At 40.2% G+C, this 23912-nt stretch overlaps 1 protein-coding gene across 1 annotated transcript in view; it reads left to right on the top strand.

Annotated features, from left to right (window-relative positions):
- Positions 1-3019: 3019 nt before the first annotated feature.
- MICOS10 (mitochondrial contact site and cristae organizing system subunit 10) overlaps positions 3020-23912 on the top strand; it is a 30409-nt gene continuing 9516 nt past the window's right edge. Inside the window, exon 1 of the mRNA XM_045548547.1 lies at positions 3020-3148. Within this exon, the coding sequence (XP_045404503.1) occupies positions 3085-3148 (64 nt within the window). The 5' untranslated portion in view covers positions 3020-3084. The remainder of the gene's footprint in view (positions 3149-23912) is intronic.

Genomic DNA, 23912 nt, shown 5'->3' with positions numbered 1-23912 from the left:
CAGACAGACCTAACTTCCAATTCAGGGCTGAGATATCCACCCTTTTACTTACTGTAAGACAGAAAAGAAATTAAGAGGAGGCTACCCAACCTATTTACTGCCAACAATGCCTTCCCCACCCCCTTGGACTCCAAGTTGGGAAATATTTTCTCTACCAAACAGATTGCATTGACTAAGAAATCATTTATGCATTCCTTAATTTTTTATTAACCAAATGGAACAGACAAGTGATAGCCAGTTACCCCATCATGGCTGAGTTCATATAATTCAGATAAATATCAAAACTAACTTGATATCTAGCCTGGGGAGCTTTGTTGTGGACAAATGTTGACTTTGGAAGTATTAATACTCAAGCTATAATGTTTAAACTTTCACTTACTCTCACCCTAAAGCTCACATACCTAAATCCAAACTAATTCATTGATGCTATTTATCTCAGGGTTATGCTCTCTCACAAATCTATTTACATGCACCTTTAAATGAAGATAAATGCAGAAATTCCACCTTCAAAGACACGTTTCCTCACACTCAAACTCTCTCTGTGGTCAATGCAAACACATACTTTTCACAAAGCTACACTTAAACCCATTTTGGTCCTTATTCTTAAGCTGTGTCCCACACTGGAACCCTCTGGCCTCCAAGGTAAGGCCATGTGAGAACACAGAATATCAATTGAGCACCACTGAATACCTGGCACGGCTAGTGCTAGAAATGGAAAAGTGAAAAAAAATATAATTCCTGCTCCTGATTCACTCATTCAGGAAATATTGCTGGGGCAAGGTGGCTCATGCCTGTACTTCTAGCATTTTGGGAGGCTGAGGTGGGAGGATTGCTTGAGGCCAGGAGTTTGAGACCAGCTGGAGCAAGAGTGAGACCCCATCTCTACTATAATAAAAATAGAAAAATTACTTGGATGTGGTGGCGCTTGCCTGTAGTCCCAGCTACTAGGGAGGCTGAGGCAGGAGTTGGAGGTTGCAGTGAGGTATGATGATGCCAATGCACTGTAGCTCAGGAGCTGAGTGAGACCCTGTCTCCGTAAAAACAAAACAAAACAAAAGAAATATTGATTAGGCTGAGAGTGCAGTGGCTCATGCCTATAATCCCAGTACTCTGGGATGCCAAGGTGGGAGGATTGCTTGGGGCCAGGAGTTCGAGAGTGAGACTCCGTCTCTTAAAAAAAAAAGAATCTGGGCACAGTGGTTCCTGCAATCCTAGCACGCTAGGAGGCTCAGGTAGGAAGATTTCTGGGTCACTTGAGCCCAGGAGTTTGAGACCAGCCTGGCTCTAGAATTCATGCTTCCCCATCTGCCTCTGATTGCTCAAGTAATTTGCTCTCTACCTTTTGCAAAAGTTTATAACTCTCATGAATCCAATAAAAATGCCTCTGTCAGTCTTAAATCTACACAATGCAGAGCTTTGTACATCTTCCACATTACTTAACTCCTTGGAACTCAGTTTCCAAATCTGTGGAAACGAAGATACTAACCTCAACCTGCTGTGAGGATAAGTGAAATTATGTGAGGTGGCTGGTGCTATTTTTATTTATGTCATATCATAGGTATTTAGTGAAGTTAACTTTCCTTTTCTTTTTCAACACAAATGCTACATTTCCCCCAAACAGGGACTTTTTCTATTTTTGATTAATTCAATCATTCATTTATACATCCATTCAATGAGCATTTATTGAGAGTCCCATATTTATTGTATATACCAGGCTCTCTGCTCAGCACTGGGGATGGCACAGCCCCCATTCTCAATTTGCTCACAGTCAAATCCAAGAGACACACAAATAATTAAAACACAATCTGATAAGTAGCTCAGATGAGATTGTGGAGAAGGGTGGTTATAGAAGTAGGTATCCTGAAAGGACATGGGAGTCATTGACAGCTCCTAATCAGGGGAATAACACGGTCAGATTTATATTTGTTGGTAGGATGGAGGATAGAAACAGGGAAGTAAGACTCAAGTCAATGACATTAGCAAGGAGGCTGAATATACAGTTGCCCCTTGATATCCTAAGGCAATTGATTCCAGGACTGCAATTACCAAAATCTGGGTTGCTCAAGTCCCTTATATAAAATGGTGTAGTATTTGCATATAACCTATATACATGGTCCCATATACTTTAAGTCATCTCGTTTACTTATAATACCTAATGCAATGCTATATAAATGGCTGTACTGTATTTTTTATTTTTTTAAAAAATATTTCTGATCCGTAATTGGTTGAATCTCTGCATGCAGAACCAGCAGATAAGGAAGGCCCACTGTGTGTGTGTGTGTGTGTGTGTGTGTGTAGATATACACATGAATAGGAAGCTTGAGGTAGATGTTTGATCTGGAGATACAATTTGGCAGCGCTTGCAATTACTCAGGGAGAGTATGTGGAGTGAAAGGACGACTGATGGAACCTTGCAAACTAACACTCTTTTAAACAGCTGGCAGAGAAAAAGCAGTTCTGGAGGTAACCAGAAAAGAAGAGTCAGAGGAGGAGGAGAACTAGGAAAGACTGTTGTCAGCGGAGTCAAATGAATAGAGGAGACAAGGAGGATCAGGAGAGAGGGACAATTATGTCCAATGCTGTACAGAGGTCGAAAAAGCGTCTGTTTGATTTGTCAGCAGAGGACCTTTGCCAGAGCAGTTTCTGGTTTAGTGGTGCAGGCGGGGATTTCACTGAAAAAAACGAGTGAATGAGTAGAAAAAGTGAAGGTGAGGAAGTGAATGAATGAATAAATCGTGCTGTGCCCTCTCTTGCTCTGGGGACTTCCAGGGCCGATGTCGGGCGTTGGTGCGGAGGAAAAGCCTTTTGGACAGGGCTCTGGATGGCACCTAGGAAACTCAGGCTCGCAACCCTCAGGCGTAGCTACAAGGTCAGGGTCACCTCGGGCCTCTGGGCAACCCGTCACCTTGACGACCAACTGAAAAAAAACCGGAAGAGACGGAAGTAGTCGGATCATCTCGCGATATCGGGAGCGCCGGCGCCGACTTTCCGGGCCTGGGACCCGCGGCCAGCTCTCGCGAGACTTGCGGGGAGTCGGAGCGGCGGGGCGGGCGGAAAGCAAAGCTGGAGCCGCGGGTGGGGAACATGTCGGAGTCTGAGCTCGGCAGGAAGTGGGACCGGTGCCTGGCGGATGCGGTCGTGAAGATAGGTAAGGGGCTTTTCGCCCCCGGCAGGCCCGGCCCGGAGCCGAGCAGCCAGCTGCAGGCTCCGCTGGTCGGGAGGGCGGAAGGGAAGCCCCACGGGGGGTCAGGCCGCGGGGCCTGTTCCCGCCCTCAGGCCGGGGCAAGCTGCGGGAGCCCCGATGGAGGTTACACGGGCGGGGCGGGGGCACCGGCCGGAGGAGCGGGGGCCGCCGCCCGGTGCCGGGAGGGGTGGGGTTGCAGCCCCGAGGAAGTGGTCGTCAGGTTGGCAGGTGGCAGGAGAGTTGCAGAGCTCGTCGGGTGGAGAACAGTATCAGGGCACAGCCTCGTGCCAAAGCCTCGGAAGTCTCTCTGGTGCCACATCTCCCGGCACGGGACGTGGAGCCTGGTCAGGAGGCCACGTTACTCCCCAGCTGTAACAAAAGTGCCTTCTGAAGAAGGTCATCGGGAACATTTTATAGACACTGCCAAGCCGTGGTGTGAATTGCTGTCATTCCTGACTTGTCACCCGATTTATCTGAATCAGAGTAGCCTGGGGTCTGAAATTGGAGACATAGTGATGATCTGGAATGCGAATTGCGCTGTAGAGTAAGAAGTTGGTCACTTTCAGTCCTTGATGTAACTCCGCCTAGTCTTTTAACATGTGCTCGGAGACGACACAAATTATGAAGTCACTGTATTGGGAGGAGAAGAGAGGAAACTCATTGGGCATCTGCATTGTGCTAGGTGTGCAACTTAGTACATTATTTCATAAATAATCTTTTTACAAGTTATGAAATGCAGACTAGGGGAAGGGATTTGCCCAAGGGTCACACTGCCAATAAATGACAAAGTTGGGGATTTAACCCAGGTTTTCTGGCTTCAACTCCCATACTCCTTCGATACTAATTTTTATTATCCAAATTTGATATTTTTGCATGGAAATCTTAGGGTATTTAAGAGGATTTAGGATTGTCTCCTGAAATGAAAATATTGGGAAAGAAATAAGATTGTAAGCTGCATGAAAGTAGGGGTGTTTTCTGGTTTATTCACTACTGTAGCCCCACCCCCTAGGAGAGTGCTTAATGAAAATTGTTGAGAATGAGTGAATAAATGAAACAATTTGTCACAGTTACCATTCCACCCCTGAATTCAGCACTTACCAGCCAGCCTTGTGATTTGGGGCAAGTTATTTCACCTTTCTGTGTCTATTTCCTCATTTATAAATTGGCAGTAATAATTACTGCTACTCATAGAATTGTTGGGAGGATTAAACGAGTTAGTTTATGTAAAGGCTTGAGTATGGGTCACTTACTAAGAATGGGTTATTCTGGAAGTGACCCAAAAAATAGTTTTTGTTACTGTTAACAGCTTGCATTTAGGAGAGAAGATTTGACACCTAGATATTAAATGACCAAAGTAGTTACTACACAGTATGATGATGTAGTTAAGAATGGGCTTTGGAAGCAGAGCTGAGTTTGAATTGTCCACTCTCACTCTTCACCCTTATCCTTGCTAGTTTTATGGCTTTGGCAAGGTTGCTTTCTCAACTGTGAAATGGGGATAAAGAGAGTTATTAATACCTAAAATGATTAAGAAAACTAAAGGACAGAAAAATACATAGTTTTTAGCACAGTGCCTGGCACTTATTATGTATTCAGTTAATGGTGGTAGCAATAATTGTTGATATTAATATTGTTGTGCCACTGATGACCACCTGAGGCCGTGAGTAGCATCACTGTCATTTATGTGTGGGACTTTGGTGAGGGTGGGGCGTACACATGGGTGGAATAATTAAATGAGGCAAGGTCATGGATGATTACTGGTCAAAGTAAAAATGAATGAGTCTCTTTTTGCTGTAAAGCTATTCTAAATCAAGTAAGTGGAGGGATGGGCTGAGGTCATTCACTAAGAGTTTGCAAGAGAAATTGGCATTAGCTGACCTTTATAGAATGGCTTGGGCTTGAATAGTCTGGGAGGAGGGAAGAACTTGAGCACAGGCCAAGTTGTACTTTTATAGAGGAGGAAATTGAAGCACAGAGAGGTTAAGTAACCAGAAGTGGAGGAGCTGGGGTTAGAACCCAGGCATCCTAATTTCAACGCCCCTATTCCCTAAAGAAAAGAGGGCTGGTTTGGGTGGAGTCAGCATTGTGAAATGTCTTAGAGAGATTCTACTTTAACTTGAAGACGTTTAAGTTGCCTTTGACTTTTTCACATGCATTCTGTATATTCAACACCTCTGTGTTGTTTTTTTTTTTTTGAGACAGAATCTCGCTCTGTTGCCCGGGCTAGAGTGCTGTGGCATCAAGCAACCTCAAACTCCTGGGCTTAAGCAATCCTTCTGCCTCAGCCTCCCGAGTAGCTGGGACTACAGGCATGTGCCACCATGCCTGGCTAATTTTTTTCTATGTATATCTTTTTAGCTGTCCAGATCATTTCTTTCTATTTTTAGTAGAGATGGGGGTCTCGTTCTTGTTCAGGCTGGTCTCGAACTCCTGACCTCGAGTGATCCTCCCACCTCGGCCTCCCAGAGTGCTAGGATTACAGGCGTGAGCCACCGCGTCCGGCCCACTTTTCTTCTTACATAGTTGAGTTTGAAAATGAGAGTGGAGAAGTTGAGACGGAGGTTTCAATTTTGAGGGAGAAGATGAATTCAGATTTTGAGGGAATTGTCCCTTTAGTGATGGGCTTAGAGAAAGGGCGTTAAGAGACCAGGCTTTATTCTGAGTGGTCTTTGAGACCATGAGGATGAACATGTCTATAGTGAGTTGCTTCCTGTCCTTATAGGTAGTGAGGTTCTGGGACTCTTTAAACCTCTCAGGCTGCTTGCTCTTCTGATACTTCAAAATGAAGATGACACAGAAAATGGCAGCCTGCCATGAGATAGATAAGAGGTTTGGTGGAAGATGTAGGCAGGAAGAAAGGGCCCATGCAGGCTTTCAGCTCCATATTGATAATTTCATACTCTCTGGCTTGGCAGAAACCGAAGTGAAGCCGTGGTGAATGGACAGCAACTTTTGTGAGCTTTTCTGTGTTTGGCTGTCTTATACCCAGAGTGCTTTCATTCTTTTCCCACCAGCTCACAGTAAGATGACCATTTTCATTGCTCGTGTTTAGCATAGATGTTGTTCAGCTGAGTTAAATAGTGCTCTTAAGCATGTACATTAGGCAGTGGTGCTTTAAAGTGTTTTTCAAGGATCTTACTCTGAGGCTTGAGTAATATCTCATATGATTTTGTCCTGTAGGAAGAGAAACATTTATTTATATCCTTCCCCTCATTGCTATCTTAACAAAAGCAGTTCTATTTTCCCTGTTGCCAATTCTGGTTTTAAAATATCTATTTATTTTGTGTCAAATAGTGTGGTAGAATAGGTGATTTTCTTTTTTTTTTTTTAAGAGACAGGGTCTTGCTCTGTCACCCAGTCTGGACTGCAGTGGCACGATCGTAGTGCACTGCAGCCTAGAACTCGTGGCCTGAAATGATCCTCCCTCTTTGGCCTCCCAAAGTCACTGTGCCCAGCCTCAGTGATTTCTAACGTGGTTTGACCTGATAAATTAAGCCCATGGATCCAAAACAACAACAAAAAACAAAACCCATATGCCCCCCTGTTCTTGGAAACTACTGAGTGATAGACACAGTGGTCCGTTATTACACATCTGTTTCTCACCTTTCCTCTCCTTCAGCCCTTGTTCCTTTCTTTCCCTTTCTCCCCTTCACATTTTTACCCTTTTCTTTGGCCTCTGTTCTTATTCCTGCCACTGCTACCCACATGCATGGCCTAGTTCATCTATAAAGTTTGACATTTACTTGTCTTTTTTGCCCGATAACCCTGTTAGCATTTAAGAAGTTCCTGGTGTCTTGTTTTTCTCTGTCACATCACTCATTTTTCTTAATAGCATGTATCACCGTCTGAAATTTGTAGTTTGTTTCTTTACGTGATTGTTCTTCCTTACTGGAATGTAAACTTCATAAAAACTGGAGACGCTTTCATTCACTGTTGATGTTGTTCACTCTGACCCCGGGTATAGAGGAGGCACACAATAATTATTGTTAAATGACTGGCATGTATTGCCAAGAACTTTGTTGACTTCTCTGCCCATATTTGCTGCTCAAGAGTGTGTTTATTAAATGAATAAATTAGCATTTGCATGAAAAATAAAGATTTCCTGTGAATTTCTGCCAGTTGACATGTTTGATCATGTGTCCTTGTATTCTTGGGACTTATACCAACTTTTTATTTCATCTGTGGATGTAAATTACTGTCAGTAGATCTTAATAATAAAGTAGTATTAGAAATGTTTGGGAATATTCAACCAAGAAACATAAACCAGAGAACACTTTTGTATTTAAACAAGTAGAGAGTGATGTTGGTTTAAGTGGTAGTGCCAAAGCCTTATTGCAGGAAATTAAAAAGGAGTGAAGAATATTACATTTTATGAATGGCATGTTCCGTTAGTTTTATGTGAATGCGTCATTAATGGTTTTTGCTAATTTTATGGATTTATTTTAAGTTTTATCAGATTTATTGAACGCTGTGGTTTTCTTTCTCCATTCAGTTCACGGCTGTCCCATTTATTTTCCTTTGTATGTACTGAGTAATTTGTCTTGTGTGTACCCACAAGCACTTATTCAGTCACACATTTCTTGTTAATGAGAGTAGAAGGTATAGTATCTTACCAACACAGGAGGCCTAATAGTTCTGGTCTCCCCAGAGCTGATGCCCCCAGTTTGGGCTTATAACTCTGGAGTGGATGGGAGGGTATGTCTGTTTTCAATTTCCCAAGGAAAATAAGATTTTAGGAGATGAGAAAAGCACAGTTAGAAGACTTCTAGGGGCTGCTTCCCAGTGGTTTGGGAATTTCTGAGCCCTGTAAATATTGGTCATGGAAACACTATCATTGCCCTCAGAGTCCTGTTACAACTCACTCTTGAGTGCCTAAAGCTTGCACTGGCAGGCTGTGGACCTCACGACCAAGTTGATGTTGTCTGTGTGATAGGGGCCAGGCCTCAAGAGTGTGGGTTTGCTGGAAGACGCTTTGAGGAAAATCTGATTCCAGTAGTTTCCGGATCCTTGTGGAGGTCTTAAGAATTCCTAATGTGACTTGGAAAGCTTTTAAGATTGGCTGTATCCCATTTCCCTCCATTTTGCTCTCACTGTGAGACCAGAGGAGGAATATCAAGTCTTACTAATCCAGGTATCCTAGTTTATTCTAAAGGAGGGGAAGGAGATGTCATGGTTGGGGGAAGGGCTTGCCAAAGGCTGTGATACTTTTGTGAAAAAGGTTGTCCTTTGCAAGCTAGGTGTATCAAGCACAACTGTGTTTTTCATTATCTTACTAGCAAGGAAAAAAGCAAGCCACGGACGTGTTGGGTTCAGTGGGCTATTTCCCCTCATTTTTTTCATTAGAAATTATCAATAAATACATCTCTGTGCCTCAGTTTCCTCATCTATAAAATGGTTGTACTTGCCTTAGAGGGCTGTTGCAAGTAAGGATAAAATGTGATCATCTCTGTAGTTAGGACATTGCCTGTACTTGATAAATGTAAATGAAAGGTAGAGCTCATACATTAAAATAATTAACACATTTACCCTAATCTGGGCTATTGTGGATCATATGGAAGCCTGACAATCTGTATTCCGGTTTATATATGTCATAGTAATCACTAATGTTTACTTCTCAAAACAATTTAATGCCAGGAATTTGTGGTAAGCCTTGGCAGGAGGTGGTGCAAGATGAATAGGCACTGGCTTTACCCTTGAGGGGCTTGCTTCCTTGAGAAATGTGGAAAGGAGGAAGTGACATTCGAGCCCCATCTTGGAGAGTATGTAAACGTTTAATACGTGGGCCAGGTGGAGGACTTCATTTCAGGCCTTGGAAGCTGTCCAGACAGGGTCCCAGAGGAGAGGGGGACTTTGGCTCCTTCTGGGAATGATGAGCATGACTGCCATTTATTTAGTACTTTCCATGTGCCAGGCTGTGCTAAGCATGTTTTGCCTCATTTAATCCTCGTAACCTTGTAGGTTATTTTCCCCATTTTTTACAATCAAGACATGGAAGCTCACAGTGGCAGAGTCATTTCTCTAGGATCATAGGCCACAACTGCAAAGGTGGGGTGTTGAGCTCATGCTTGTAGCTATCACTTGTTCATGAAGGAGGTTTTAGCCTCAGAGGGGTCAGAGGATTCATGTGGGGAGGGGCAACAGATGAGACAGAAAATGTGGAAGGGGTGGAGGGAGTTAATGAAGGTATTTTTGCTACATGCTAAGAAGTTTGGATTTCATCCTAAAGACAATGATGAAGCTATTACTTTTTGTTTTTAAAAAATATATCTGTATTTTAGGGATATATTTTATCTCAGACGTATAGACTTTATTGTGATGTTTTCAAGTGAGCTTGGGCATAGGAATAGATCTGTTACTCTAAAGGTAACTTCCAAGAAGCAATGTAGATGTGCTGGTCTTTTTTTTTTTTTTTTTGAGTCTCACTCTGTTGCCCTGGCTACAGTGCAGTGATGTCATCATTATTTACTGCAAACCTCAAACTCCTGGGTTTAAGTGATCCTCCTGCGTCAGCCTCCCGAGTAGCGGGGACTACAGGCATGCACCACCATGCCCAGCTAAATTTTTTTTTTTTTTAGTTGCCCAACTAATTTCTTTCTATTTTTAATAGAGATGAGGGTCTTGCTCTTGCTGAGTCTGGTCTTGAACTCTTGACCTCAAGTGATCCTCCCATCTTAGCCGCCCAGAATGTTAGATATAGCCACCACGTCTGGCCTGATCCTTTTTTTAAGCTGCTTTATTGAGATATATTTCACATACCATAAGATTTCCTATTTAAAGTGTATAATTTTAAGCCATACATGGTAGCTTATGTCTATAGTCCCAGCTACTCAGGAGGCTGAGGCAAGAGGATCACTTGAGCCCAGGTGTTTGAGGTTGCAGTGAACTGTGATCATGCCATTGCACTCTAGCCTGGGTGACAGAACAAGACCCTGTCTCAAAAATAAATAAATAAATAAATAAAAATTAAAAAAAAATCAGCCAGGCTCGGCAATGTGTACCTGTGGTCTCAGCTGCTTGGGAGGCTGAGATGGGAGGATTGAGTCCAGGAGTTTGAGATCAGCCTGAGCAACATAGTGAGACCTCAAAATTTTTTAAAAAGTGTACAATTTTAGTATATTCACAGAATTGTGTAACTGTGATCACAATCTCATTTTAGAATATTTTTAGTTTCTCCCAAAAGAAACCCCCGAACACAGTTACTCCCTTTCCCAAACTCCTACCCCAACCCTGGCCCCAAGCAACCACTAATCTACTTTCTGTCTCTAGAATTTCCTATTCTGGACATTTCACGTAAATGGAGTTATGCCATATGTGGTCTTTTGTGTCTGGCTTATTTCACTTAGCTAATGTTTTCAGGGTTCATCCATGTTGCAGCATGTATTGGTACTTCACTCTTTTTTGTTACCAACTGATATTGTGTGGTATGGTTATAGCACATTTTGTTTATCTACTTATCAATTAATGGACATTTAGGTTGTTACACTTTTGACTATTAAGAATAATTGCTCCTGTGATCTAGTGTACAAGTTTTTGTGTGGACATGTTTTCTTTTGGGTATGTAGTGGAATTGTTGGGTTGTATGGCAACCCTGTGCTTAGCATTTGAAGAAATTCACTGAATGTTAAGCTAAAGAGTGACTTCGTTGAGTTTCTGATTTCAAAAAGGAGACTGAAGTGAATGAGAATGAACGGGAGAGGGCTAGAATGAATGCAAGGAGGAGATAGGTTAGTATATTATTGCAAAATTATGTCAAAGATGAGGTGATCAGATGAGGTGAAGCCGGAACTAAGACGGGAGCAGAAGAGTAGAAAGGAGTAGATGTAATGGTGCTAGCAGAGAGGTAGTCTTTCCAGAACTTGAAATGGAGGCTCAGGAGTGGGAGGTGCCGCGTGATGCCAACCCTTGATGACTAAGAATCATATTGCTTTTGACAAAGAGGAGAGGAAGGAGGGGAGCCCAGGTAACATTTTGCAGTTTATTGATTTCTGGTATGTTTTGAGATAGGTCACTGATTACACGCAGCTCAGTCAACAGAGATGAAAATTAGTGGTTTGCCATGCTATTTATCTTCAGAAAAAGAAAGGATTTAGCTGAGTTCCTTCTTTGTTAAGAAAGTAGGACAGTAAATGACTTAGCAGCTGACCTGCCTTAGAATTAACCAGCAGATTTTGTGTATTCATTTGATAATCAATTGAGTCTTGTTAAATTATTTAAATTCATTTCAGTGTTTAAGAAAGACTTTGCCAAAAGAGGCCATTGAATAAAGTCATGGAAAAAGAAAGCAAATTATTGTTTTTCTTTAAGTATCAGTTCATCTGATAAATGTGGGTTACCACAAAGCATTGGTGGCTCACCAAAAATTGCCTTTTGGTAGCCTGTGTTTGCAAACTGATACCTCTCCATTTCATGGAATGATATCAATTAGGTTAAACTAAAATACTTCAAAGGTTCTGAGTTGTTTATTGGTTTGAGTTTCAAATTAGTACATGTTAATTGTTGAATTAGTAGCCATATTTTGTTTTATGTATTTCTAAACAATGTGAACAAAAATACTTTTTCCGTTTGCAGCAGCAATATGAATAATGGAACATTGTGATCTCGCTAGAGGAGAATTTTCTGTTAGTATTACAGGATAATGTAATTAGGCCTATAAAGAACTTGAAAACATTTAAATTTTGTTCTGGCTGTGGTTTTATGCTTTCCTAAAATGTGGCCTGAAACAGTTATTAGTAAATATGCTGAATTGCTTTCTTTGGCAAGTGCATTTCAGTATTGAATCCAAGTAAAAATACAAATATTTACTTATAAAAGTCATTTGGTGTGGTAATATTTTTACTATGGCTATTGACCCACTAGTGAAATGTTAGGGCATTGCTAGATTGGATCCTGTTTAATTAAAGGCCAAGAGAGAAAGAGAAAGCTAATGTTAATTGAATGCCTGTTAATGTGCCATCATATTTGATACACTAATATATTATCCCTTTTTTTACTTTTCCATCTATTCAGTGAGGAAGTTTATCAGTTTTTCTAGCAAGAAAAATAATGCTCAAAAAATTTATAGAAATTGGGAAGCTCATTTTAAAATCTGTATGAAAATATAAACAATTCAAAATAGCCAAAGCAATTTTTAAAAAGAACAAGTTGGGGCACTTATATTACCTGATTTCAAGGCTTGTTGTGAAGCTCTAAGACTGCGTGGTGTTGGAGAAGGGGTGGATACACATATAGATCATTAGGATAGGATAAAGTCCAAAAATAGACTCATAAATATATGGGTAATTAATTTTTTTAGTTGATTTTTAAGTGATGTTAGTTCATTTTTGACAAGACAATTTAATGGGGAAAGGAAAATCTTTTCAACAAATTATATTAGAACAACTGGATATCCATATAGACAAAAAAAATGAACCTTACTTGAAAGGATCATAGACCTAAATGTAAAATCTAAAACTATAAAACCTATAGGAGAAAAATATTTGTGACCTTGGGGTCAGAAAAGATTTTTTAGGATACAAAAAGCAAAAATTACAAACAAAAAATATTGCTATACTGATTTGATCAAAATTAAAAATTGTGCTCCTTTTCTCCTTGTTAGGAGAATAAAAAGTCTGGCTGCGATTTGAGTGTTCACGCCTGTAATCCTAGCACTCAGGGAGGCCGAGGTGGGAGGATCACTTAAGCTCAGAAGTTTGATAACAGCATGAGCAAGAGTGAGACCCTGTCTCTACTAAAAATAGAAAACATTAGCTGGGCGCTGTGGTGCGCACCCATAGTCCCAGCTACTTGGGAGGCTGAGGCAGGAGGATTATTTGAGCCCAGGAGTTTGCGGTTGCTGTGAGCTAGGCTGATGCTATGGCATTCTAGCCCAAATGACAGAGTAAGACTCTGTCTCAAAAAAAAAAAAAAAAAGAGAGAGAGAATGAAAAGTCAAGCTACAGAATGGGAGAAAATGTTTGCAATACATAAATCTGATAAGGACTCGTTTCCATAATATATAAAGAACTCTCATATTTAATCATAAGAAGACAACCTGTGGGTAAAATGTTTGAAAAGACATAACTAAAAAAGTTATGCTTTCTTTCAAATCTCTTTATGTGGGAAAAAAAAAGAAGTTATGCTAATGGCAAATAAGCACATGAAAAGATGCTTAACATCAGTTGTCATTAGGAAAATGCAAAGTGAAATCATGAGATACCCCTGCATACCCATTGAATAGCTAAAATATAAAAAGACTTGACAGTACTAAGCATTGACTAAGATATGGCACAACTGGGACTATGGGACTCCTGTACACTGTTCATGGGTATGAAAATGGTAGAACCACTTTGGAAAACTGTTCTATAGTTTCTTACAAAGTTAAACATATGATCTAGCCAGTCTACTCCTAGGTATTTGTCCAAGGGAAGTGAAAACATGTGTCCACACAAAGATTTGTACATGAATGTTCATAGCTTTGTTTATATAGTTATAAAGTGGTACCAACCCAGGTGTCCACTAACTGGTGAATATATAAATAAAATATGGACTATCTTTAGAGTAGAATATCAGTAATAAAAGGGAACTAACCACTAATATATACAACAACATGGATACATTTCAGAATCATTTTGTTCAGTGAAAGAAGCCAAACACAAAAGAGTAATAATGTATGATTCCATTTGTATATAAAATTCTAGAAAATACGGACCAATCTATAATGACAGAAAGTAGGTAGTAGTTGCTGGGGACAAAGGATGGAGGGAGGAATGGACTACAAAGGGCGTAAGAAAACTTTCAGGGATGATAGCAACATTCTTTCTTGATTTTGGTGGTGGTTTCACAGGTATATACATCTGTCAAAACTCATTGAATTGTACATTTTAAATGGGTGCAGTTTATTTTGTATAAATTAAACCTCAAAAAATTATTTGAAGCCAAAACATCCATCACACATGGTAAATGAAAAAATTAAAAATGAAATCAACACAAAAGATGAAAAATACCAAGTGTTGGTGAGGATGTAGAGCAACCTTAATTCACACACTGTGTAAGAGTATGAATTGGTGCAACCAATTTGGAAAACTGGCCGTTATCGACTACAGCTGACCATGTGTGTCCCCTGTGACCCAGCAATTCCATGCCTAGGTATACACCCAACAAAAATGCATGCATGTGTTCATCTAATGACTTACACTAGAATATTCATAGAACACTAGTCATAACAGCACCAAACTGGAAACTGCCAAAATGCCCATCAACAGAATGGGTAAGTATAATGATTTGTGGTATATTAATGTAATGGAATACAGCAATGATAATGAACAAACCACAATTATTCACAACAGTGTTGGGCCAAAGTACTTATTATGTGATTCCATTTTATTAATAATAAAGTTTTGGGGGAAAGGGTAGGAAAAAAAGAAAATAATAATAAAGTTTAAAAACAGGCAAAACTACTCTATGTTGTTAGAAGGTAGAACATGATTATACTTGGATGGAGAGTTTGAGGGATGCTGGTAATCTTCCACTTCTTGCTCTGATTGCTGGTAACATTAGCCTCTGAAGATGCATGGAGTGATACACTGAAGTGTACACTTTTCTGTATGTAATAGTTTCAATAAAAATTTTTTTTTTTAAGAGCTAGGGTCTCATTCTGTCACTAAGGTTAGAGTACAATGGTGTGATCATGGCTCATTTTAACCTTGAGCTCCTGGGCTCAAGTGATCCTCTTGCCTTAGCCTCCTGAGTAGCTAGGACTACAGGCTTGAAGCACCACACCTGGCTGATTTTTTTTGGTAGAGATGGAGTCTCTCACTATATTGCCCAGGGTGGTCTCGAACTCCTGGCCTAAAGTGATCCTCCTGGCTCAGCCTGTCAAAGTGCTGTGATTACAGCTGTGAGCCATTGCACTTAGCCTGAATGTTCTTTAAGTAAATAAATCCAGTCTTGTTATTTAGCAGGTCAGTAAAGTGAACGTTTCTTTAAACTTTTTGCCAACTGAAATGGCGTAGGTATCCATTAATGAAGTTTCTTGTTGGTTGACAGGTTAATGGGATTTGCTCTTGGTGGATATGATGTCCCATTGTTGCTTTCCTTGGATAGTCCCAGTTGAATAACCTCCATGAATTCATAGACTCACAAAATGGTAGTCTTAGAGCTAGAAGGAACCTTAGGGATTCATTTGGTCCAGTGGTTTTTAAATGTCCAGAGTACTTTAAGGGTTGGCGCTGGGTTGGGGGGATATCAAGAGGACAGTGAGGGGAGGCTGAGCAAGTGGACTTAACCTCCAGCCCCCTCCCACCCTCCAAATAGAGCAGCTCCACTTTGATTTGCTTTACACATCTATTTTCTGTGTAAGATTTTATTTGGAAAATAAAGTTTCATCAATTTCAGAGAAAAAAGAACTGATAACTAATAATCTATTTTACCCCTCTTGTTTCACAGATTAAAAAGTTGATCCCTGGAGAAGTTGAGACTTGTTCCCTGGGGTCATTCATATAGGGTGATTTGTTTGGAACGCATTTCTTGCTGGGTCCTGGACATTGGACAGATTTATCCATGAGACTGCTACTTTACTGGTCCTCCAGTCCCAGTTTATATCTCCTGGATTTGTCCAACCCTTGGGGTCCCACACACTTAGCTGGTGCACGCACGCGTGTGCACACACACACACATACACACATGCACACACACACCCTCTACTGCTGACCTATAACTTTATTTGGTGCTTGGCTTAAGATACTATTTCTTCTGGGTGTGGTTGGTTCCTATTCCAGTCCTTATGATTATACCAGAGGCAATTCCTAACTAAGAGATGGTTGTTTAGAATCATGTAACTTAAGTTTGTAACAAACAGGGAGTTCATTAATCACTGATTTTCAAACTGTGCTCTGTGGAGCCCTAGAGTTTGTGGGGCTCCTCTGAGACAAGGATGGGGATGAGATAATAGGTGTGAAAACATTTTATAAATTGTAAAACCCTAGGCCAGTGGTTCTCACCTGGGGGTGATTCCCTCCCCTATCTCCTGGAGACATTTGGCAACGTCTAGAAATGTGTTTGGTTGTCATACTGGGGTTTGGGGAAGTGGTGGTGCTACTGACATCTGGTAAGTAGAGGTTAGGGAAGCTGTTAAACATCTTATGTACAGAAGAGTCCCTAGAACGAAGAATTACCCAGCCCAAACAAAATGTCAGTAGTGTCAAGGTTGAGAAACCCTGCGCTCGACAAATGAGAATACCCAAAACTTTTGATTCTCTAGCCACACTGCAGGGTCATATATTCATACATTCCTATACACATATACTTTCAGCAACAGAAAACAAGTTGGGAAATGGAAAAGGAAAAAACCCAGAATAATACAACGACTTTAAAGAAAGCATGACCAATAATTCTTAGGTCTTTTTAACTTTTAAAAATAGAAAGTAGAGAAAGTTAATTTAAAATGCCCTTTAGATAGCATGAAAGGAATAAGAAATAAAGAATAAACTTGAGTACAAATTAGAATAAATGTTGGAAGAGTTTGTTGGCTAAATAAGGCTCTAGATGAGAAAATGGTCTTGGAAGACAGTGGATCAATCTTAATGGATGATGGAGAGATGAGTAGGATATTGGGGCAGGGAGAGAGCTCAGGTGGGCAGGCAGGCAGGTCACAGTGTGGTGGAAGTGCTTATTTACAATCATGTGTTAGGTCATTGAATATGAAATGTCCGATTTTGAATCAAAAGTTTAGTTCATTATATCTCAGACAAGCAGTACAATTAATCAAAGTATGTGCCTAAACTATAGACACAGTTTTTTCATCTTAATGGTAGCTTGTTTATGCCAGCAGTGAAGAAGCCTGGAGAGCGAGTGGCGATGAAACTATGAAAGGCATTTTCCACAGCTTGTTGAGAATTGAATATTTTAACTTGCAAGAAGTGGTCCAAAGCCTGGAAGACGTGGTAGTCAGTCAGTTGGTACAAGGTCTGTTGAATATGGTGATGACAGAGAATTTCCAAGTACAGCTTCTGTAATTTGAGCAGCATTGTTTTTTGTGGTATGTGGTCTTGCAAGAGGATTGGCCTGTCTCTGTTGACCAATCTTGGCTGTTTAATCACAAGCATCCTCATTATTGCATCCAGTTGGCTGCAGTAGACATCTGCTGTCATCGACTGACCAGGTTTCATGAAGCTGTAGTGGATAGTACCAGCGCTGGACCACCAGACACCGTTAGCTTTTTTGGATGAACATTTGGTTTTGGACTGTGTTTCAGCACTTCATCTTTATCCAGCCATTGTGCTGAACACTTGTGATTGTCGAAAAGCATCCATTTCTCATCACATGTAACAATACGGTATAGTAATGGTTTGCCTTTATGTTGTGACAGCAAAAAGAAAGGCAGGCTTTGAGACAATTTCTCTTATATTTGTTTAATTCATGCGGAACCCATCTATCCAGCTTCTTCACCTTGCCCATTTATTTCAAGTGGTCCAATATTGCTGGAATAGTAATGTCAAACCTTGCTGCTAATTCACGCGCAAAGGTTGAGATGGATTTGCTTCCACTACAGCTTTCAACTCATCATTATCCACTTTGGTCTCAGGTCACCACATGGCTCATTTTCAAGATTAAAATCACCAGAATTGAACTTCTCAAATCATCACCATACTTTGTGTTCATTAGCCACATCCTTCCCAAACACTTCGTTGATACTTCGAGCTATCTGCACTGCCTTGGTTCCATGATGGATCTCATATTCCAAAATAACTTGAATTTTTTACTTATCCACGGTTTCACAAAAATTGCTCTAAAAAAATTTGAAAGATAATCACAAGCCAAACTGTGTGTTTGAAAAAATGAGGATGTACCTTCGTAACAAAAGCAAAACAAAACGAAGTGTCAAAGTGAAATGCCAGCGATATCAACTGTCAAACTTAGTACTTAAGGAAATCGATATTCCATACTTAATAACCTCATAGCATCTTCAGGTGGGATGGTAAAGCTATTTGATTAATAGTTAACAGTGCACTTGGGAGGAATTGAAATCCAGTGCTTTTACTTCAGTTTTCTTTACCCAACCTAAGCCATTAGGCTGCTTAGGATAATTTATAACTATTGTAATGCTCTGACATAATTGTTGACAGATTTGTAGGCTTACCTTGCTTTGACAAATGTTTACAAGTTAGAACAAATGTTTCTGATTGTTTGTCAGAACCTGCACATATAAACCACTCAAAATTCCTGTTTGATAGATTTTTAAATGATTAACTGAAGCAAATGATTTAAGCAACATAATTTACTTTTTTACTAGGAAGGTAGTCCTAAGAAAGCTAGTTTCTTGGCATCGTTTCAGATGAAATTGAAATCCATTAGGTATAGGAGTTTTTGAATACCATTTTAGCATAGTACTGTATGTGACCAGTAGTGAGCTTGTGAGCTCATAAATATCCCATTGTGATTGAGAGCAAAAAAAGTTACTACTCTTATCATGTATTTTGTCTTGACACTAGAATAAATGCTACTAATCTTATGTATTCCCAGAAAAGATTGACTGTGACCATTGAAACATCACAGTTTAGTTTTCCCCATATTCCAGCTGCAGCTTGAAATTTATTTTAGCGTATAACTTCTACTTTAGAAGACTTTTTTTCTTTACTCAGTTTATGAAAACTACATTCTTGATTTTATAATATATGCAAGTCCAGTGATTTGGAGAGGTTTATTATGGGGCTTGGTCGAGTAGTCAAGCCTTTAGGAAAGACCGCAGATTACCACTGTAGGATACAGTCAGCTGGGTGCTACGTCCTCACCTTAGAGCCAGATTTGAATAGCAGAGAAGTCCCTTGCTCACAGAAGGCTCTGAAATTCAGGGAAGTCCTTCTGGCACCTTTGCAAATGCTGACTTGGGGTCATCATCATTTGCACCAGCAATACCTTAAATGCAGAAATGTTGGTGTACTTTAAAAATATTTGATCCCCTCCTCTATCTTCATTTATCTGTGTCCATGTGGCTTTCCACTATACCCTTATCAATGGATCCCTTATCAATGAATTATAATTATAATTGGTCACTTCCCCTCCTCAGAAGTTCCTAGTTCTGATCGAAGCCTTGCTTTAACCTCTACTGCCTACCTTTGGTACCATGTCTTCCATTTCTGCCTAGCGTGACATACAGGAAGGGTAAAGGGAGGGTTGTTCAGGAGAGACCAAAGTATTAATATGTAAGGTGACATTTTCAGTCAGATGAGCAGGGAAGAGACAGCCTGAAGTCTGGCCCTTGTCTCCCACCTGGGCTGCTGCAGTGGCTTCCTCCTTCCTAACTGATGTCTTCATCTTTGGTGGAGGCTACTTCACATCTGTCCTCACCATTGCCAGAGCGCACTGTGTAAAGTACACATCTGATACATTGCTTCCCTGCTTAATTCTCTTTATTGCTTGCCTATTGCTTATAGAATGGAAGCCTTGACCCTTAGTATGGATGGCATAAAAGGCTGTCTTGCTTTATCTCCTACCTCACACTTGATAATTTGGCAACAAAGAGCTCCTTGTAGCCCATTTCTCTTGCTACCTTGCCTCCCCCTTCCTTCTCTAACCCTCCAGGATGGTTTGGGTGTCCTCTTCAGTGCTTCTAGTACAGGAAATGTACTATGCTGTTTCTGTCATTGCACGTTGTACTTTGTGTTTATAAGTATTAGTTGACTCCAACATTGACAGTGAACTTAGTGCAGGAATGTATTATTCCCCAGAGCTTAGCATGGTGCCTGGCACTCAGTTTGTATGATTAAGGAAATGCCCACTCATAGTACTGACCTGAATGGATTTTGGAAGGTGTTTAGTTTCCTTTAGTGAGTCTAAAATTATTATAATAGTTTCATATATCCGAGAGGAGGCTGCACTGGAAGCAGTATAGCATGGTGGTGAAGGCCCAGGTGATGTGAGGCGAGTTACTTAACCTTTCCGTGCCTCCATGTCCTCATCTATAAAATGGGGGTCATAAAAGGAGTTTACTGTGAAGATTACATGAGAAAATTTAATCTTGGAGCATAAGTGCTCAGTGAACACTCTTTCCTTTATTTACTATTATCATATGGTATTCCAGAAAACAATGTAGATGGTTTTATAAATTTATGTTTTAGATTGATTAAGGGAATTGGTATTAAGTGGTTATTTGATGTCTGTTATAAATAGCATCAATGGTTTTGTACTAATAGTTATCCAGGGAGAAGTTCTCGGCATTTTCTTTGACAGCCTCCCCCCACTGCACCCCTCCAACCCAGATCCACATAGACACACTTAATCAGTTGTTAAGCCTTGTAAATTCTGCCAGCAAAATGTCTCTTCTATACCAAGCAATCCTACCCACCTTAGTCAGATGAATCTTCCTAAAGCATAGCTTCAGTCACGTTACTGAATCGTGTAGTGGGAAGCCCACTGCCTACTGAATAAAGTGCTGCGTAGACTCCTTGGCTCAGCTTCTCGTGCCTTTTGCAGAATGGCGCAAGATTCCTTTCTAGTTTTATCTCCAGTTATCCTCCTGGATGGGCCTCATGCTTCAGCCAGACGGGGCCACTCTTCATTGCCCTGCACAGCCCTGCTTTGCTGCCAGTGGGTGAAGTGCATTTCCTGGCCCCGCAGACTTTGGCTGTTAAAAGTCTACTCTTTAAGACAATGCAAACGCCACCTTCTTAAAGACTTTAAAAGAATCTTTGCAGCCACATGTGTACTTGCCTTCCTTCCCTGGACGTGCAGAACACTGTCCCCTCTCATGGCACGGAGGTTCTGCTTTTCGTCAGTTTTCTGTGTACCTGACTTATCCCTTTTTTGATCACAAGGTCCCCAGGGAAGAGACTGTCTTATTTATCTCTGACCCTTGTGGAAGCCAATATTCTTGACCTTCAGTGCTCAGTAAATATTTGGGACTTTGTTCTTGATGTGCTTTTTGTGGGGGAAGAAGACAAATCACAGTTACTGTGTGCAAGTCACCGTTCTTCCAAGTATTTTACACATATTATGCCCTTTCATCCTCTCTGTTCTGCATTCAGGGGTAGGCACTGTTAGTATTCCACTTTTCCACATGCAGAAACTGACACCTAGAGAAGTTATATAATTTGCCCAAGGACTAAGACACACACCTAACAGTATTCACAACCATGACCCCCTAAGTCCACATAATCTCAGAACTGAAGTATAACCATTGTCTAACACTTCCCATTTTTCAAAGAACACTCTATACTTGACTCTTCTCCCAGGGTAAAGAAATTTTCCCCCAGTGCCTTCTACTTAATAAATGCTAATAAATGTTGATCAAATCAATGTGTATAAGGAAAATAAATTATTGGTGCTGTTTCTCCGTTGAATTTTTTTTTTTTTTTTTGAGACAGAGTCTCACTCTATTGCCTGGGCTAGAGTGCCATGGCATTAGCCTAGCTCACAGCAACCTCAAACTCCTGGGCTCAAGCGATCCTTCTGCCTTAGCCTCCCAAGTAGCTGGGACTACAGGCATGCGCCACCATGCCTGGCTAATTTTTTCTATAAATATATATATATATATATATATATATATATATATATATATATATACACACACACATATATATATATATATTTTTTTTTTTTTTTAGTTGTCCAGCTAATTTCTTTCTATCTTTTTAGTAGAGACGGGGTCTCACTGTTGCTCGGACTGGTCTCAAACTCCTGACCTCAAGCGATCCTCCCACTTCAGCCTCCCAGAGTGCTAGGATTACAGGCGTGAGCCACTGCGCCCGGCCTCATTGAATTTTTTAATTTGAATTATAGGAATAGGCAACAACACAATAGGTATAATGGAACCAGTTACTGATAGAAATGAGGAGGAGCTGGAGATATTGGAGATGTTAGGGGAAAAAGGACTCTGGAAAATACCCTTTTGAACAGTTTATAGGCCTCGGCCCATTTGGATTCATTTTATCTCCAGCCAATGCACAGAGGAAAGTATTTCCTGACTTAATTTGTTGACTATTTCTCATTTATTCTAAGTAATTTCAGGTTTTTGTTACCATTCTTGGTAAGTTAAACATCTGTGTTTCTGTTGTTTCCTTGAGGGACTGGAGAGTAACATAGTTGTAAATTATCCATGGATAGTGTTAAGATCCAGAAAAACACTTTGTTGTTCTATGTTACAATAGACTGGTCACCCTGCTGCTATGCTAACCTCTCCATGAAGTTTATCCCTTTGTGCAGGGAAGAGCCATGACTTTGGAGTCAGTCAGCCTGGGTCCGAATTCTACTTTTTTAGTTATATGTACTTGAGTAAGTTACTGAATCCCTCTAAGTTGTTTTCTCTTCTGTAAGATGGGATCATAATAAATATAGGGTAGTACAGTGCCTGACACTGTAAATGTTAGTACCTCCAAAGCACTCTCCCATAAATGTAATGTGAGCCTTTGATTATTTATCTAAACTTAATAATTTCATATCTTTTTTTCCATCTCTCTTCAATAATTTATCTTCAGAGCTTCTCATTTTCCTACATACTATGCCCACATGCAGATTAATTATATTTCAGTAAAATATCTACCAGCATGTTTCTTGTTTTATGCATTCTTGAAAGTTGTATGGCTGTCAGAATGCTGAAAGTTGAACCATGTGCTATACGCACTCATTTAAAAGGCCCCTTTTTTGAGTTTGGCTTTTTTTGAAGCAGAACGCACCGGTAATGACTTCCACATTTACCTTCCGTGTCTTTACTTCTTTCTGCTGACTGGTTTGCTTGTTCTGATCAGAATCCTGGTAATTGATGTCCACCCAAGAAATTCCTACAGATGTTCCAGCTTCTGTCTGGTCTGGATAGCCAGAGCAAGGTTAAGGTCTTGTAAAAGAGCCACCTTCCTAGTCTTTCCTATATACCCTGCAGCAGTATTGGCTTTAGGGAAGCTGATTAACCCAGACTGAATTTACCATCTCTGGGTCTTTGGTCTGGCATACTTTCTTGGTTAATTCACATGACTTGGCATTTACACATGGACACCTGGGACAATCTCCCTTTGCCTCAAAGGATTAAGTAACACAATTTGGAACTAACTTAAAACTATTTTTTTCCCTCATTAATTGGGCCCTGAGCATCTTTCATAAATCAGGAATGTGTCTTGGAAATGTAATTCTCACTAAACTTAGTCCCAAGGGTACTTTTCTATAAAAGCACATTCTTGTTTGTTATGTCATAACACATACATTTGATGGTTGTAATAATGTTGATAAAAACATGATTGAACAGGAAAGCATGACCATTATAAATAAGTCAATTCAATATTAATCCACATTCAAAACATACATATAGCTTTATTAAACACAAGACACCTCTAGGAAAATCTTACATCTTAAAGCACAATGGTCTAGTTTGGCAGTAAATCTGAAGGAATCCTCTATTTAAAAAAATAAATATGGAAACCTGATGTATTCATATAAGTAATTGCTAATGCCAATGAAATATATGCAAAGAGTAGGAGAAAACAGGTTCTGATGTGCAGCTGTGGCTCACCCACAGTGTGATCCTACACAAGCCAGTGAATTATATTTTAGTAGAGGATTAACTATTACATTACACTTTTGACGTATTTTGAGTTTTATCAAGGAGGTGGCAGAACTTACTACCATTTATTCAACTCTGTCAGACACTATTAGAGACTTTCCATTTTCCTAATACAGCAACCTTGCTAGGTGATTTTCACTCTACCAATGGGCAGGTTGAGTAATTGACCTTAGGTCAGAGAGTTGGCTGGTAATGCCTGGAGCA

The sequence above is a fragment of the Lemur catta genome, chromosome 3, assembly GCF_020740605.2.
Source record: "Lemur catta isolate mLemCat1 chromosome 3, mLemCat1.pri, whole genome shotgun sequence".
NCBI classification, from domain to species: domain Eukaryota; kingdom Metazoa; phylum Chordata; class Mammalia; order Primates; family Lemuridae; genus Lemur; species Lemur catta.
This window is presented reverse-complemented; position numbering and strand designations above follow the sequence as displayed.